At 33.2% G+C, this 18,477-nt stretch overlaps 2 protein-coding genes across 8 annotated transcripts; both read left to right on the top strand.

The window, feature by feature from the left end:
- The first annotated feature begins 957 nt into the window (after positions 1-957).
- On the top strand, positions 958-5,960 carry LOC135848297 (uncharacterized). 4 transcript variants are annotated; one of them, XM_065368209.1, is made up of 13 exons: positions 958-1,152; positions 1,522-1,557; positions 1,712-1,867; positions 1,987-2,163; positions 3,717-3,863; positions 3,993-4,139; positions 4,224-4,370; positions 4,478-4,624; positions 4,729-4,875; positions 4,955-5,101; positions 5,208-5,312; positions 5,422-5,490; positions 5,601-5,960. In XM_065368209.1, exons 3-13 carry the CDS (start codon positions 1,746-1,748, stop codon positions 5,695-5,697), a joined length of 1,452 nt encoding a protein of 483 aa, XP_065224281.1. In that variant the 5' UTR covers positions 958-1,152; positions 1,522-1,557; positions 1,712-1,745; the 3' UTR covers positions 5,698-5,960. The 4 variants fall into 4 exon arrangements, with proteins under 4 accessions (XP_065224281.1, XP_065224265.1, XP_065224258.1 ...); XM_065368193.1 differs by having other exon boundaries at positions 1,522-1,637; XM_065368186.1 differs by lacking the exon at positions 1,522-1,557.
- Positions 5,961-7,516: 1,556 nt separating this feature from the next.
- Positions 7,517-17,790, top strand: LOC135848270 (uncharacterized). 4 transcript variants are annotated; one of them, XM_065368151.1, is made up of 17 exons: positions 7,519-7,779; positions 8,082-8,190; positions 9,264-9,443; positions 13,761-13,886; positions 13,995-14,141; positions 14,302-14,448; positions 14,538-14,684; positions 14,808-14,954; positions 15,036-15,182; positions 15,292-15,417; positions 15,503-15,628; positions 15,716-15,844; positions 15,918-16,013; positions 16,110-16,256; positions 16,355-16,459; positions 17,151-17,246; positions 17,366-17,790. In XM_065368151.1, the coding sequence occupies exons 2-17, from the start codon at positions 8,126-8,128 to the stop codon at positions 17,460-17,462; spliced, it is 2,028 nt and encodes a 675-aa protein (XP_065224223.1). In that variant the 5' UTR covers positions 7,519-7,779; positions 8,082-8,125; the 3' UTR covers positions 17,463-17,790. The 4 variants fall into 4 exon arrangements, with proteins under 4 accessions (XP_065224246.1, XP_065224223.1, XP_065224238.1 ...); XM_065368166.1 differs by having other exon boundaries at positions 7,521-7,779; positions 17,151-17,276; XM_065368158.1 differs by lacking the exon at positions 7,519-7,779 and adding an exon at positions 7,851-7,950.
- The last annotated feature ends 687 nt before the right edge of the window (positions 17,791-18,477 follow it).

The following is an 18,477-nucleotide window of genomic DNA, read 5'->3' as shown; positions in this document are numbered from 1 at the left end:
AAACCGAGCAAAGGGTCGTTTTTGACTGATTCAAGGTCGTCGAGTCCGAATCTGGTGTCAATTTGGGTCTCAGGTTGTGTGCTACTTCAGTGAGATATTGCAACTATTTTACAAATTACCAGTCCAATAGAAAAATGAACGTCACTTTCGTGCTCAGCATCCTCGAATTAGTCAGAAAACGTCATAAAAAATACAAAATTCAATATATTTTTCCAGCTCATTTTTGAGCCAAAAAATGGGCCATTTCCAGCAGAAGGAAGCGTTGTCAGGACAATTTGACATTGAAAATAAATTCGTAGTGCCAAAGAAAAACCATTTTCCAAAAAACTGAGCAAAAAGTCGTTTTTGACAAATTCGAGGTTGCGGAGTCCGAATGTAGTGTCCCCATCAAATGGATTAAAATTTTAGTTCCAAAATAGGTGTACGTTTTTTGAGCATTTTTGAAAAATTTTCGAAATTAAAAAAAAATATCATACGATGCATCGAAATGGGTTGAAATTTTGCTATAATTCGAATATTTTGACTTAAAAGTGTATTTTAGCATTACATGAAAAATTTAGATTCCAAAATTGGATTGTGATTTTCAATATTTTCGAAAATTCCATGCCCGATCAAAATGGAATTCGAACACCTTCTGAAGGATTTTTGAGCTCAAAATCTAGTCGTGTTTTTCAGGATTCTTGAACACGTGTCCCTCCTCAGCTATACAAACCATCAGAAAGAGTAAAAAATCTGAGATAAATTCAATTAAGTATGTATTTTTGATAAATAACTATTGTAAGCCTTCATAATGGTTGGCACTGGCAGCTACATCGTTTCCTGCGAAAAATTTCTTAGTGTGTAGAAGGGAAATTACGTAATGACGTAATGCGCATTCGTGCAGATCCGCAAATCACCTCATCGTTAATCGTTACATTAATATGTATGGGATGAAAAAAAAAAAAAACAGCAGCCTTATCAATTTATGTATTTTACGTGGAGTGAGAATGATGTTTAGTAGTTCTGCGTTCGTTTAGGTTCGAGATAAAAAAAATTTGCTTGCTCTCGTTGGAAATTTTGCTTACGAGTTTGTTCTTAATAGTTGAATCCATTTCGCAGTACATGCAAAGTAGCTTGTAGATATCTGTATACCACCAGAAATTTCTTCTTGAAGTAAGTAGGTACTATGTGGTAGTTATCATTCATCTCATTATTAAAACTTGAAACATGATAAAAGCGAGATTACATTTGTGCCCAAAAGTAACCCTCCTAAGCATATTGCACGCGAACATTTGATCAGTGGCTTAGCAACGGGGTGAAGGGGGTCATGCCCCCCTCGCGACCGAAAATTTGGACTTTTTTTTATAGTTCTGACCCAATTTTTTCTAAAAATTTTCGCTGCATGTCGCTTCGCTCGAGGAGTACATAAATGAGTAATTTTGCCTTCATTTTCATAAAATCACCTCATAATGATAGGTTTCCAGAAATTTACCCTTATTTTGATTTTTCATGTCTAAAAATCTGGTTTTCCCACTCCTTTAGAAAATCCTGGCTACGCCAATGCATTTGATTTTGAATGTAAGTTGGATCAGTGTACTTCAGCATTTAAAATGATCAATCCTATGTACCTACTTACTCTTAGATGAATCAGACCTAAAGTGCGAGTTGGCATCTTATTTAAATAGATAGGTACCTAAATAAGGTCATGATAGATGATTTAAAATTTTCGCAGATTTGTTTCGCCATAAGACACCATTGTGCAAAAAATGAGTGAAACGTGTTCTACTTCTCAAGATTCCTCATCTGCCGGCGAAGGAGATGAATTAATAAATTCAACAAGTGTCAGCCATGTTTATCACTGTCAGTGTCATCTTCAGTGGTTAGAAACGTGGGTACCTACATTATTTATTCACGATTGCTTGCATACGTAAATACATAGGTATCATATTGATTGTATGAGTCCAGATAGGTAGATAATAATCGAGTTTGGTTTTTTTTTTTTGGTAGAACCGAAACGTGCCCACAATGTCATAATAGTTGGAATGAAAACGTATCCGAGTTGAATTTGAATTCGTTGGAAGAAATGCCTGTAGTTACTGAAGAGCGGTTAACGCAACTTGAGGAAGACCTTCGACAAATGATCGATAAATATGACGCTGAAGTTCTGAAATACAATGTATTGAGGTAGGTAATTGCTGCCTAATCTTAAAAGTAGGTAATACAATCATACAAAAACGTTTGAACCAAGTAAAACTATAGATTGAAAGAATGTGAAAAATATATCATTTTACCCAAAACGTCAGATCCTAAAGTGCATTTTTGGATTTTTGTTGAATTCTTTGAAAATCAAAATTTGGGCTAAAAATGAAAAAAAATCAAAATTTTACCAAATTGACCTAGAAAGTTGCTGAAATTCAAGATATTCCGTATGTTTGTCCAATCATTGATTGGGAACTGTTTTTTAAATATTTTTTAGTAGTTCTGGAGCCTGCAGCAGATTATTGAAGCTTCAATTCCCTCTTAAAGTTTACCCAATGAAGTTACAAAAGTTGAAATTTTACTTTGCATGCTGATTTCAACATGTTGATTGAACTGGAGGTAATTCTAAGTCGTTTTGGATCCTTCTAAAATTTTCTAAAGATTCCAGTTTTTCAAAAAAAACAAAAAAAAAAACATAAAATCCGGAAAACTTAAATTTTGAAAAGTCACTGGAGACTATAAAGCGGATTGAAACCAATTACAATCGACTCGTAATGTTGAAAATATGTGACCGGGGAGGGAGCTCAGTTTCAAACAAAATACAGCCATTTGGGCGAATTTAAAAAATTTCCACACCAACAGAAAAGTTTTCATTTTTGAGTTTGTCTTTATAAATTTTCTTGTCAAAAAAAGACGCTTGATTGAGGTGTTCGACTGGAAATCAGCTCAAATGTGGAAAAATCTATTAAACAGACTGAAGATAAGTCACAACTGAATTTTTAGCTGCCTAAATTAATTTCCACGTCTTCTATAAAGAAAATTTTAAGTTGCGAAGAAATCGAAAATCTCCCTGGAGGCTCCAGAATGACTCGAAATTGCAAAATTAGGATTCGGAGGGGGGGCGGTTTGGTTTAGACACAATACAACCATTCATGCAAATTTCCACAGAAAAATTTTAATTTTTTTGAATTTTTCATTTTTTCATAAATCTTTTGGTAAAAAAGGGCACTTGAGATGTTGCCTGAAAATGGCTCAAATGTGTATAAATCCTTCAAACAGGTCTAAGATAAGCCACAGCTCGATTTTTAGCTACCCAAATTGATTTTAATGCTTTCTGAAGAAATTTTAAAATTCTGGAGGAATCGAAAATCACGTTGGAGGCTTCAGAATGGTCAGAAATGATGAAATTCTCAATTCAAGGGAGCTGAGTTCATTATTTTTAGCACAAATTTCCATAATTTTTACTGAATAAGCATTATCTACACTTTTTTTAAACACAGCATAATTCGCCAAAAAGGTCAATTTTGAATTTTTCCAAAAAAAAAAAAAAAAACGAAAAATTATTTGGGCACCTAATATTTTGGCTAATGGTTATGGGTTCCAAAAACCTCGGTCACGTTTCGTTCAAATTGGAGTTGGACATCCTCGAGAGGTTTTCTTCTGAGTTGGAAATATCACGAATTTCCCAACCAGTTCCTTGGTAATCGAACTGAAGAAAATGTTTTCAAATTACGAACTGCCTTTATTTTGTTCAATAGAGAGAAAAATGCCGAATTGATTGGCTATGTACAACAGCTTGTGAACTCCAAATCTGAATTAAAAGAACAATTAGCCCAAACTCAGGAAGAATTAAAAGAGATTAATGACAAACATAAATCCGTACTTTCGGAACGTGAAGAATTCAAGTAAGAAATTGACAATGAAATATTTAAATCAAACATTCTAGGGAAATAGGTTCGCACCTACTTCCTACTTGACAAACACAAATTATAACCTGTCGGAATTTCTCTCTTTGTTTCAATATACAAATATAGGAAAACAAATGGCAAATTAACGGATAATGTACAACAGCTCGAAAAATCACAGTTAGATTTAAACAAGCAGTTGACCCAAACAAAAAAAGAGCTGTACGAGCTCCAGGAGAAACACAAATCCGTAGTTTTGAAACACGATGAATCAATGTAAGTATAGTATGTATGTATGTATGTATGTATATTCAGCATGATGACTGAGTACCTTGCTCATTTTCTTATTTGGCTCAATAGAAAGAAAAATGGCGAATTCAAGGATCAGATAGGACAGCTTCAGAATTCTGTCTCTAATTTATCAAGCGAGTTGACAAAAACTACTGGACAATTGCGTAAGATGGAAAACGACTATGCAACTGAAAAGTCAAAATGTGAAGAATTCAGGTATGTACCTAATAAAAAGCAAAATACCCACGGTATGTAACTAGATGAAACATTTGAGAAAATAGGTAGGTACTTTACAAGTTAAAATGTACTCAATTGCTCAATAGGATCAAAAGTGTAGAACTTCAGAGTCTAGTAGAAGGTCTAGAAAATGCTGAATCATGCCTGAAAAATGAATTATGCACAAAAGACATGGAATTGATGAGAATAAATCAAGAATATGCCAAAGAAACAGTGCTAACCCAACAATTGCAGTAAGCTATTTAACCTAAATGGGAACCTTGTTCACAGGCCATACATGTATAAGCATAAAAGAATCCAAACACTGAATAAAAAACAAATTTTGAATTTTTGACAGGAGAAGAACGGTAGAATTGGGATATATACTCGATCAACGTTACCAAGTTGAGGCAGAGTACAGAAATCAGTTGGAAATGAAAAACACAAAATTACTAGAAGCTGGAAAAAGTCTCACTGCAGCTACGTTGGTCAATGAAGAGTTGAAGTAAGAGGATGAAATGATCGATAAACACATGCAAAAAATTAAAATAAAATCCAATTGTGTACCTGATTTCCTCTTTTAGGAACAAAATTGGAGATTTGGAACTTTCCCTGCAACTGAATGTTGATTCGGTACGCCGTCGTAAAGAAGAATTAATATCAAAAGGTGAAGAACTGCAGAAAATGGATAACATGTATAAAGCTCTGTTATTGGAAAATGAAAAATTCAGGTAGGTACCTGTCTGAGCTGAATGTTCCACGAGGACATTACGTTGAGCGTTCCATCATATGTACAATATTCTTTTGGTGTAATTGTTTGTCTGGTTTTATACATAGACTTGAAATGGAATCCTTGAAAGATAAGTTGAAAGACTTTCAATCCAAGTATAATTGGGAGTACCAGAAGAATAAATCATTACAACACGCGAATAAAAGATTAGAGTAAGATGTTTTTTTTTTTTTTTTTTTTAATGCAGACCTATGACACTTCTAGAGCTTTCAAAAAGAAATTTTCATCGTTTTTGATACCTTTAAACTGATATGATTGCAGTAAAACTTTACAAGGAGAAATTAAGAAATTAAAAAGCGAGCTCGACATGGAGGAAATGAATAAATCAAGGTGAGAAAAAGAACTACCTACACATTTTAATTAAATACCTATCTATAGGTACTCTAGTGTACCTATAAAGTGGATGGCATTGCTTAAATCAATTTCTTTATGTTTATTAGAGTTCTCAGCATAAACACTTGGGAAGATTTTATTGGACTGAGAAACGAATTGAGAATGCATAGACCTATTGATGATCAGTTGAATTTGACAATTTGAAGGTCAAAAAGTTCGAGGAAATGATCGAGGCAATATCCTGAGTTGGTGAATTTTTTCCACTTGGTGAGCTCGTAAGGTTTCGCCAATTCTTGAGCATTTTAATCTTTAGTATGGTATGTAATTTTAATAAATTTCAATAGGTACCACTTGCCTATTAAAATACTGATTGTTAGCGTTAGCAGTTTTCATTTTTATTTTTTTTCAATTTACAGTAGGTACCATAAGATAGATGCCTACCAAACAATAAATCTTTTTCAATTTTTTGACTTTCTTCATTATTTGTGTCGAGAACTAATATTTGAATGAAAAAGACGAATCATCATTTTTAGTAATTTTCATAATTTTTTTTACAGATATTGATTTTGATATGCTCAATTGTAGGGGGGGGGGGGAGGGGCAGAAAAAAATGTTCGAAGATTTAAACCACATTTAGTGGAAAGCGCTTTGATAGAAAAATTCTGAAAATTATGGCCTAATTTTTGCCCTAAAATTCTTCAAAAATTTCCAAAACACATTTTCGTCGAAATATTTGAATTTTTTGCTAAATTTTAAACCCATTTTAAGGACTTGCATGACATTCGAAAATGCTCAAAAGAACACATTTTTGTCAAAATACTTAACTGAGTTTTTCATGAAATCTTAACCCACTTTGAGGAGTCGAATTACATTTTCAATAATCCAAAAATCATGACCCAATTTGGGCTCAAAATTCTTCGAAAATGCTCAAAACACATTTTTGGTAAAATACTTACCTACCTATTTTAAATTTTCACGAAATTTTAAGCCATATTTTCATATTTTGATGACACTTTGAAAAATCCCGAGAAATGACCCAATCTTAGGACCAAAATTCCTTAGAAATACTCAAAACACATTTTCGTTAAAATATTTGAATTTCTCTCAAAATTTCAATTCATTTTGATAGGTCGAAAGCTTACTTTTGAATAATTCTGTGTCAGTTCATTTTCCCTCCAAATTGGAAGGGAGAGGCGATACAATAAAATTAAACTGAACAAGACGTTTTTGCAAATTTTGGTGTAATGACCTGGGCATGTCTAAAGAATGTTTAGCCCCAAGATCGAAACATGATTTTTTGGATTTATGAAAAGATGTCATGTAATTTATCAAAATACGTTAAAAATCCGTGAGAATTTCAAATATTTTGACAAAAATGTATTTTGAGCATTTTTGAAGAATTTTTAGCTTCAAAAGTGGGCCATGAGGTCATGACTTTTGGGATTATCGAAAAGGTGCCATGTGACATATCAAAATGTATTAAAATTCTATGAGAATTTCAAATACTTCGACGAAAATGTATTTTGAGCATTTTTGAAAAATTTTTAGCTTCAAAAGTGGGTCATGACTTTTGGGATTATCGAAAAGGTGCCATGTGACCTATCAAAATATATTAAAATTTTATAAAAACTTCAAATATTTCGACGAAAATGTATTTTGAGCATTTTTGAAGAATTTTGAGCCCCAAAAGTTGTGAGGCATCGCTGTAACCAACAACATCATTGCTGATTGGTTGCGACATTGTGACAAAACTGGTGGAACCATCCGTCGCCGCTACCTATACCAAGCATGCAATAAAAACAAACCAGACTACCTAGCATTAGAGTAAGTAAAGTAGGTATTTTAATTTTTATGTACCTTGGCAAATGGCAACTACGTGCTTTCCTGCGAAAAGGCTTTATAGGTGTGCAGGAGGGTATTACAGGATGACGTAACAGAAAATTGCGAGAATTGCCAATCACCTCGCGAAACGCGAAGATTAATAATGTATGAAAAAAACCAGCTGCGTTATCAATTTATTCAATATTCGTTTTATGCCGAGTAGCATTGATAGTATGTATGTAGTTACTTAGTCGTAGTCATCCGGTGTTCGTTTATGGTTCGAGATTCGCGATTAAAAATTTGTTTATTCTCGTTGGACGTACGTATTTTCGTTAATTAACGAGTTGGTCGTTCTCGTTATGCTTACTTACTCTTACAATTAGTTGAATGCATTTTACAATATTCGCAAGATAGGTACTTAGACCTTTCACCTTTCTACCTAACTAACGGAAATATTTCCTTGAAGTAAGTGCCATTTGTGTATATCGAACTTATGAGTTATCTCATTATAAAAATTGATAAATTTGTGAAATTGGTTTTGTGGTAAAAAATTAACATTAAGCTCGCATGAACATTTCGTTTGAAATAACTGTGAGCAGATTAGTACCTACCTAATACATTGATAGTTTGAATTAGGTACCACGTACAACCAAAAATATTACATCAATATTGTACCTACTTATGCATTAATAAAATAATAATAATGCAAGTTGGCACTTTACTTTAAAAGTTCTAATTATAAAAGATTTAAAATTCATTTTCCGCAGATTCGGTTATAAGACGCTGTTGTACTCGTAGCTGTCGTGCAAAAATGAATGAATCTAGTTCTGCTGGTCAAGATTCCTCACCCAACGGTGAAGGAGATGGGCTAAAAACGTAAGTACCTGGTCTGCCTACCAATACAATAATATATTATTATTCGTTCATGATCATTTACTGGGTGTATAATTATACATTAGAGTAAACCTACCATTTCGGGGAAAAAAATGGCGGGGGATTTTGACCAAATTCAGGAGAGATTTTCATTTTTGAGTTTAAAGGTAGGTACTCAGAATTTTTTTTAGCTGAGGAGGGTACCCATTGAGGGTAGTTATAAGTTCTTAAAGTAGAGATCATTTTCGGATAAATCTTGTTTTTTTTTTCTCACTCCAGTCTCATACTCAACCTATTCTGGGAAAAATAACCCAGTTCCAACAGATAGTAGATAAGTATTTAAGATTCTGCGTCAACCTATTTCTAAAACTTGGGAAATACCTATTTTGGAATGCGTTGGTGCCTAATTTTTAATCCTTGTTGCCAATTTTAAAAAACGGAAAACATTTTGGTAGGTAAGATTTTTGTCTATATTTTTATTGATTTTTTGAAATTGGCAATAATGTGCAAAAATTTGGCATAAATGCATTCCAAAATATTTCCCCAGTTTTAGAAATGATATCTTTCCATATTTTGGCATAATTAATACAAAATATTTTAGAAGAAACAATTTTCAAAACACGAAGTCCCCCAAAATAAGCGATTTGCAAATTTTCAACCACTCGGTGGAATTTTATTAATAGTGGTCTTGAATTTTTATGGAAGTGGTCTACGTCGACATAAATCTCAAGTATGTACATCTACATACTATAGGTACTTTGAACGAAACTGAACAATCTTTCCTAAGACAGGTTGGGTAAGGGCTAGAGCGAAAAAACTGTGAATTTTTCAAAATTGCCCTTTCTCTTGAGGACCCACATTTCCCTTCTAGGGGCAACTCCGGAGGCGAAATTTTTTCTGAGTAATTCTTAAACTCAAAATGAAGGTTTCCACTGAATTTGATCAAAATCGCTTGAATTTTTTTTTGTTGATTTACCCTCATGCCCTCATGGTACTCAATTTACATACCTATACCTAAGATTACAAAATTAGGTACATGTACATAATGTACAAGACATTGGATTTGTTCTTCGTAGAAATGAAACATCTCCAAAACCAGAATATCAAAAGAATTGGAATAAAAATGCATTCAAGACGAATTTGAACATGATATTAAAGAAAATACCTGAAATTAGTAGTGAGCAGTTGACTCAAATCAAAGAAGAATTATTGGAATTGATGGAAAAAACGTATGAAACTGCAATTTTTGAATTGAGGTAGGTAATTACTCCTTATTTACTAGTACATCTTTATGTAGAAAAAATTTTAGCTTCCAAGGTACTGTAGGTACCTTTTCTTTTTTTTGAAATTGTTTACTTATTGGGGAATAGAATTGACCACCTTAGAGTAATATTTTCTACCTTAAGGTTTATAAATTAAATTTACAAGAGACATGAGAACACTCTACTCAGTACCTAGGTACTCATAATCGACATTGAGATAAGTAGATGATGGATTGATGTTTGTCGAAGCTGTTTGGCATTCCAGAGAGAAGAGAAATAATTATCTTTTACCCTAAGGTTTCTAAAATAATTGCTCTACTCAAAATAAACTTATTTGTAATGCTATACACAATAAAGGAATATCTCAACAAAGTCAACATGACCTATGTATAACTATAGTCAAGGAAAACTACAATTAGTTGAGTTGGTGTTTTAATGCTAACTACCCTTGCGCCCATACTTACCTGACTGGAGTCTGAACTCCGTCACCTTCAGGAACTAAACCAATCCCAAACCCAAAATTGTTATTTTTCTTGATCCCAAAACGGAAAAAATCCCGGAACTGCTGAAATTTTGAACCAGAAACAATCCTGTAACCAAAACAAAATCATTTCAGTTTGGGATTTCAATTTTTGCCTTTTTTCCGCGATTTTATTTTTTTGATAAATGGCCATTTTACATCATTTATCGTCATTCATTCAGAAATTCAGAATTAAACCAATCGACATAATGTTGTTAGTTTTTTTCTAGAGTGCTTAGTTTTTGAGTTTTTCTCAAAAAAACTAAAATTTAAATCTAATGTGCAAATTCATTTTTCTGAAAAGTGATCAATTTAAAAATTTTTCTCCATTTGGTACAAACCAATAAAAAATGCACTCCTTCTTACTATTTGAAGAGTCCACGGAAAGAACCAGGTAAGTCACTTTTTTTCAAAAATGAGTTTAGGGTTGAATTGAATTCACACTGAGGAGTAGAAAAATGTAGTCCATTTACATTTTGAAAAAAATCGATTTTTCGTGGTTAAACTGGCCTTTAAAAAAAAGAGAAGAGAAAAATGAGCCGAGACCAAATGTGAGGCGACAGGAAGAAAATTTCAACATCGTCAACTATTTAGAATACAAAAATTTTTCATTATGTCATCATAATAATCGATTTTCATCGAATTCAAGTTGTTGCAAAACACTGATTTTTCGATTTTTTGCTTGATTTTTTCACGGAAACAGTGACTTTTCAAGTCGTGACTGGCTCATCTCTTCATTTTTTTCCTACAATGCCTCAAGTTGTGTTTGTGGGATGTTGTGTGATGTATTTCCAGTCATTACCTTGATGAAATTCAAATTCGCTACAAAATTGGAGCCTTCTGATACTTCAAAACGCCGTAACTCAGAAGTTTGAAAAAGTGACTTACCTGGTTCTTTCCCTGGACTCTTCATTTCTAACTGACAAACATTCAAAACAATCAAAACTGTTTGTTAAGACTATGTATGTACGAAATTTGCTCAAAAAAGGTGGAGTTTTTTAGATGTATCCTTATAACTCCAAACAACTTGCAATGTTGTTGGAATTTTGAGTTAGGCCATTTGCGTTTTTTACAAGATCTAGATAATGTACCCAACTCACAGTTTGGTTGGGGGGGGGGTCATACAAACAAACCCCAAAAATGCGAAAACGTCAAAATCAATTTTTTTTTGAGATGTAACGTGTGATGTATTATATGAGACAAAAACTTACTATAATTTGACATGAATTTGATCGAAAATTCAGCATTAGTTGGATAAAAAAACATTATCCGACTTTTTTAAATCGGTTAATCCGAAGAATTCGGATGCACTTTTTTGATCGGATAATCGAGAGGTTAGATAATCAGAGGTTGGATAATCAGAGGTCGGATAATCAAAGGTTGGATAATCAGAGGTTGGATAATCAGAGGTTGGATAATCAGAGGTCGGATAATCAGAGGTCGGATAATCAGAGGTCGGATAATCAGAGGTCGGATAATCAGAGGTCGGATAATCAGAGGTCGGATAATCAGAGGTCGGATAATCAGAGGTCGGATAATCAGAGGTCGGATAATCAGAGGTCGGATAATCAGAGGTCGGATAATCAGAGGTCGGATAATCAGAGGTCGGATAATCAGAGGTCGGATAATCAGGAGTCTACTGTATGTACTTAAAATTACTCGACGAATTAAGCAAAATACGCCTTTAAGGCTGTTCTCTACCCCATGTTATCAATAGTGATTTTTTATGAAAACTACGAACTTTGCCCGCCTGCCCGGGGATTGTGTGAAAACTATTGCATGGATTTTTGTGCAGTTTGGTTTAATTTACTCAGAAAACATTAAAAGCGAAGGTATGTCAAGATATTTTTGATTTATGTCATTTTGTGTCCGTCATTGGGAATTGAATGGAGGTACTACTGATGCTCAGATCTCCATTGGAAAAGCTAAATTAGAAAATATGGCTACACGCCCTTGCTTTCAATGATGAAGTACAGTGGAACCTTGATAACTCGAAATCCAAGGGGAATGGTCATTCATTCGGCTTATAGAGGTTTTCGAGATAATCAGTTTCGAGTTATGCAGGTAAGATTTTGAGAATGTTCGAGTTATAGAGATCTTACAAAATGAATGAATTAAGGGATATGTAAGTGCATAAAAGATAGAAGTATGAATTGAAATATTCGAGTTATAGAGGTAAACGCCAGACAACATACGACTTATAGAGGCTTTCTCACTATTTTTTGGCAAAAGTTTAGCTTGGAGTTACAACTGAGATATGTAAGTGCATAAAAGATAGAAGTATGAATTGAAATATTCGAGTTATAGAGGCTTTCTCATATTTTCTGCAAAATTTTAGCTTCGAGTTACGACTGGTTTGTATAGTAAATTTCGACTTATCTGAGTAAAGTTAACATTGAGTGTTACGGATTGCTTCGGCTAATAGAGGTTTTCGAGTTAAAGAGTTTTGAGTTATTGAGGTTCCACTGTATTAGCATTGGTGAAAAATTGAAAGAATTTTGAAAATTCACAGAGAAATCCCCGTCTGAAGTTTAGATGGGAGCTCAAGCGGGTCGTGGGACATAAGTACAACTAAATTCGTTCACTTGATTACGCGCAATCTTATGAATGAATGATGAAAATAATGAACAAATCAGCTTCATATTTTGAATGTTTTCGCAGAGGTAGAGAATACCCTTAAAACATTGAACTAATTACACCAAATCGGATTCTTCACATCAAAACCTCCTATTCTTTAGACCCTTGCAGCCTGCAGGGTCCATTAGTCAATTTGGGCTTAAAATTGGTTGAAATGAAAATCCCAAAACCAAAACTGACTTATCCCGGAACCAAAACAATTTTTTCATTACCAAAAGGAATTCCGAGACAGAAATGAAAATTTAGAAGTATGAATCCTGACTGAAACAAATCCAAGCCCAAAATGAATAAATTTCAATCCCAAAACTGAAATCCAATCCCAAAATTGTTTAGGTCCCACAACTCTGTTTGGGTATGGTACTTCTTTAAGAACGGCTTTATGATTTTTTTTTTTGATGAGCCAGAAAACTGATCGTTCTGTGACGAGTAAGTGAAGAGGAAGGAGTTGGGCTAGAACTCCAGCTGCTTCTGTGCTACATGAGAAATTGAGCAATATATTTGTAGATAACAGATGTTCATAGACAACCTTTCAAAGGTACCTAGAACTACAATGAAATTCATCACTCATGAACTAGGATTTCTTAAAATCATCAGAAATCAACTTGGGAGATCAAAAATGGGGTACAAATCAAATTTCAGCTTTTCATGATTTTTTAATTTTTTTCATAAGAAATGAAATGGGCCAAACTCGAGTTTTCAAAAATTCGTCAAAAGTCAGAAAATGAATTAGCCCTTATAATATTTTGTGGGTATTTATTTTGGGACCTCTTCTGATTTCCTTTTGTCCGGTTCAAAAATTCCCAAAATTGACTGGGTTGGGGCTAGAAAATGCCTTCTCTTTGGTCTTTGAAAACCCACACCATCTTTCCAATGGAGGGTAACCTCCAAAACTAGTATTTTTCTGGGCGAATTTCAATTCAAAATGACATTTTCTACTGTGCACTCGATAAGGGCACAATCCTGTAAATTTTTTTAGACCTACCCTAATTATACGAACTTGTAGTTACCTATTGTATTCTTCTTGAAGCAAATATAGCTATTTCTCCAGTGATTAAGTAGAGTATACATAGGTACTTACTTACTTACTTACTTACTTACCTTGTTTATCTATATTAAAATCAATGCTTTCTGATTAAACTGCCTTCTCTCAATAGGGAAAAAAATCGTGGATTGAAGAAGGAGTTGACGCAGCAAAAGGATTCTGTACATGATTTATTTAGTGAGCTATTAAAACTGGAAAATCGCAGAACTGATTTTTGGAAGACAGGCGAAAGATTCAGGTAGGTACTTACATAGATCGAAGGTGAATGTTCAGATCATGTACGATATTGCATTCTGAAACACAATACTTTACCTACTGCAACAAACTGCCTTATTTGGTTCAATAGGAAAAATAACGAAGAATTAACAGATCGTATAAGACAGCTTGAAGACTCCTCATCTGATTTAAAAAATCGGTTGCGAGAATCTAACGAAGAATTGCAACAGCTAAAAGAAACAAACGATTTTGTAATTTTGGAACGCGATGAATTGAGGTAGGTACCTACGTAAGTCTAGCTACATATTATATGTATCTATTCAACTTATCTTCCAAATGCGAAAGAAATCAGGTAACTGAATTGAAGACCAGAGGTAAATATTCAGATCAATCATTCTTATTAGAAAATACTTCACATGCCCTATTTGGTTCAACAGGGGAAACAACAATCAATTAATGTATCATGTACAACAGCTCGAGAATTCCGAATCCGAATTAAAGAAGAAATTAATGGACCTTGGTGGACAATTACAAGTTATCAAAGATAAATATGAACCTCTGGTTTTAGATTGCGCTGAGTTAAGGTATATTGGACCGGCCTTTTGCCCCGTCTTACCTTAGGTAGCTACGTACTTATGCTCGATTAAACTCCAAGATTCATTTGGCTCAATAGGGTGGAAAATGACAAATTCAAGGATCAGGTAGAACAGCTTCAAAATTCCAAATCTAATTTAACGAGTCAATTATCAGAGAAAGCAGAAGAATTGCGAGTCTTGAAAAATGACCACGATACTGCTGTTCAGAAATGTGAGGAATTCAGGTAGGTACACATAATAAATTAAACGTAGGTAAATAAGTACCTCATAATGATTCCCATCGGACATTTTAAGCGAAAAAATACTTTTACAAAGTTACCTATAAATTGCCTTATTTGATTTAACAGGGGAGAAAACGAGGAATTAATGAATCATGTACAAGAGCTCGAGGATTCCAAGAACGTTTTAAATAAGAAGTTGATAAAAAGTTATGCAGAATTACTAGAATTGAAAAACAAAAACGAATCTATAGTTTTTGAATGTGATGAATTGAAGTAGGTATATTATTATTATTCAACGTAGGTAGGTAGGTAGAGTACTTCTTGATCAAACTACATTTATATGTGATTCAATAGGAAGCAAAATGGTGAATTCAAGCTTCAAGTAGAACAGCTTCAGAACTCTGTAACCCAGTTATCAAGTCAATTGGAAACAATTACCGAAGAATTGAGAATCGAGCAAAATGACCATCAGACAGCAGTTTCGAAATCAAAAGAATACAGGTACCTTAATAAATTTAAAATAATTATTTTGACAAAACATTCTCAGAAAATTATTCAGGTTGCATTTTACAAGTCATGAACTACCTACCTACCTTATTTGTTTCAATAGCGAAAAAATCGCTGAGTTAATGGATCATGTACAACAACTTGAGAATTCGAAATCTAATTTAACAGATCAATTGGCGGAATTGCATGAAAATTATAAAACCGTAATTTCGATATGCGAAGAATTAAGGTAGGTCTAGTACCTATCTAGATATATTCAAAAATTTAAGATTAGGTTTCTTGCTCATCAGAAACTGCCTTATTTGATTCAATAGGAGGGAAAATATCGAATCCAAGGATCAGGCAGAGCAGCTCCGGAATTCTGAATCTAATTTATTAAGTCAGTTAAAAAGAATTAATGAAGAATTGCGAGCCAAAGATAATCACTATAGAACTTTATGGTAAGTAATGATAATGAATTAAAGTTGATATTCAGATAAGTATAGGTAAGTACTTAACTACTCAAAACGTACTCAACTGTTTAATAGGGCTACGAACGAGCAACTAAAGAATCAAGTTGATCACTTACAAAACGTCGAATCATGTTTAAGAAAGGAATTGTCAGAGCAGAGAGAAAAATATACAAAAGAAATATCGTCGCTTAAAGAAGAATCGCAGTAGGCTAATAATTTAATCACCTACCTATTTCGTTTACATTCCACGAATGAAAAAAAATTAAATTTTTGACAGGATAAGAATCGATGATTTGGAGTGTACGGTTGAACAATATATTCAAATTGAGGCAGATTTGAGAAATGAAATGGAGGCAAAAACGATAAAATTACTGTAAGTGGAAAAATATCTCATTGAAATAATACTACTTAACTTGGTGAATTAAAAAGAGTCTTTTTTTCTAAAACCCATTCACTATAATAATTATAGAAACAGTATAACAGGAATAGAGAATCACTCACGACTGAATACAGATTTGGCAAATCATTTCATAAATGAATCGATGTCAAAAGATGAAAATTTGCAGGATGCGGAAAACAAGTATAAAATTGCGTCAATGGCGATTGAAAAATCGAGGTGAGCTGAATGTTACAAGGTACATACTCGAGATCTTCACCTATAATGAAATTCTCTTGATTTGATTTTTTGTCTGGTTTTATTTGTTTTATTTGCAGACTTGAAGTCGAATCTCTGTCAAATGAGTTGAAGAAATGTCAAGCTAAATTTGATTTTGAGCACCAGAGGAATAGCACACTGAAAAAAGCGAATGAAAGATCAGAGTAAGATAATTTTTTTGATGCAGGTATGCGATAAAGTGCCCAAACGTGGTCTCTTTAATTTAAAAAAAAAAATAGATTACATATTTTACATGACTTTAAAACCATATTAATCAAAAGTATAGAATTCAGCACGTTTTGAGCACCTTATTTGAAAAAATATGTCAAATTTGCAGACAATTTTTTTTTTTTTTTTTTTTTAATGTTAAAAATCCAAAAGTGGCCACTTAATTTTACCAGACCAACTTGGAAAACTGAAAGCTGGTACCTACCTGCGAAAATTATTACCTTATGGTACCATAAATTGAATTTCAACTTTGCAGTTTCCTTTGGTAACATTTTGCAGAAATTTCAACATTCAAAAATTTGCAAGAAGCTCCAGATTTGTTCAAAACTGCTCAATCCCGTTTCCATTCAATTCAGGAAGTCATTTAGGTCAATTTTTGATTTTTGTAAACATTTCTTGACCTATATTAGATTTTTAGAATTTTACTAAAAATTGAGAAATGCGTTTTAGCCATTCGTACTTACTTGGTTCTTATTTTTTCCAGTTGAACACCAGCATAATATGCAAAGTGGCCATTTTAGAGCCGGGGACCACATTTGGGAATTTCACTTTATGAAGTTTACTATTATATAAGTTTTAAAATGAAAGGCAATTTTTTTTCTATTTTTGATTTCTTTCTGATTGCAGACAAATCTTACAAGAAAAGATTGCGAAATTGAAAAGTGAACTAGACGCCGAACGAGTGAAAAACGATGCAATTATGACAGAAAATAAAAAATTGAGGTGAGAAAAAGAAATACGTCAACGCAATAGGTAATTGGATATAGATCTGTACATATTCAGTAGTGAGTCGAAAGTAGTGCCATTACATAATTATTTTTAATTTCATTTCTATTCATTAGAGTTCTCAGAGTAGACTCCTGGGATGATTTTATTGGATTGACGAATGAATTGAGTATGATTAGGCCTGTTGAAGAACAGATGAATTCAACAATTTGATGATAAGGTCAAAAATTTCAAGAAAATGATCGAGTTGGTATTTTTTGAGCTTCAGTACACTTATATCGATTTTCTTCAATTGGTGAGCTCATGGAAGTTGAAAACAAGCTCAAGCATTATTCTTTTATCAGGTTAAATTATTTTATTTAAGAAATTATGATACTTAAACATATACCTAGACCTACCACATTGCCTGCGTTAAATAACTATTTTTTTTAATTTATACTATTTTTTGATTTTTAAATTTTTTATATTTACTTACTTATAGTGCCATACATAGCATAGGTACCTACCTAGGTAGGTACCTAATAATAAATGTTATTCAATTTTTTGTCTTTCTTACTGTTAGGTAATGAGAATGACGAACATCATAATTTTTATAATTACACTAGGTTAAATTACCCTTTATTTTGTGCCTATTGGAAAATAATTTCCTCGAAAAAGTTGCCTGTGCACATTTGACAGATTTTTGATGATGCACATTTAAAAACTCTCCTCCCTCCCCCATCCTCTTGAAAAAAGCTGAGAATTTTTTGAAAAAATAGAAACGATTCATTTAATGACTAAAAAGTTATCATCCTTCAACAGATGCGATAATTTCTCAATTGAGTAATTAATAATTAAGTACCCAAGTCGCCATTATTTTAGAAGGTGGAATTAAAAACAAAAATGTCGAATAATTTTAAATTTTCAAAAACGTTAGAATTTTTCACTTCTGCTGATCCTGTCTTGTCGTTTCTGGAATACCTAAAACCAACCTTGAATTAGTCGAAGACGACCTTTTATTGGATTTCCAGCAAAAAATGCCAAGAGGTTAGCTCATGCATTTTTTTTTGAAAAAAAAAAAAAAAACGTTTCGTCGCGAATCGAGTCAAAATTTGAGCTTGGGAGGTTTTTCAATAGGCGAATTCAATTCTGGTATCAGATATTTATCACAGCGCACTTTTCTTTCAGAAATGGATCCTTTTTGGGTTCAAAAATTACAAATGAGCCAAGAAAACTTGGAACCTCAAAA

This window comes from Planococcus citri, chromosome 1 (assembly GCF_950023065.1).
Source record: "Planococcus citri chromosome 1, ihPlaCitr1.1, whole genome shotgun sequence".
In the NCBI taxonomy this organism is placed as follows: Eukaryota; Metazoa; Arthropoda; class Insecta; order Hemiptera; family Pseudococcidae; genus Planococcus; species Planococcus citri.
Note: the sequence above shows the minus strand (reverse complement) of the source record. Positions and strands in the feature narration are given on the sequence as shown.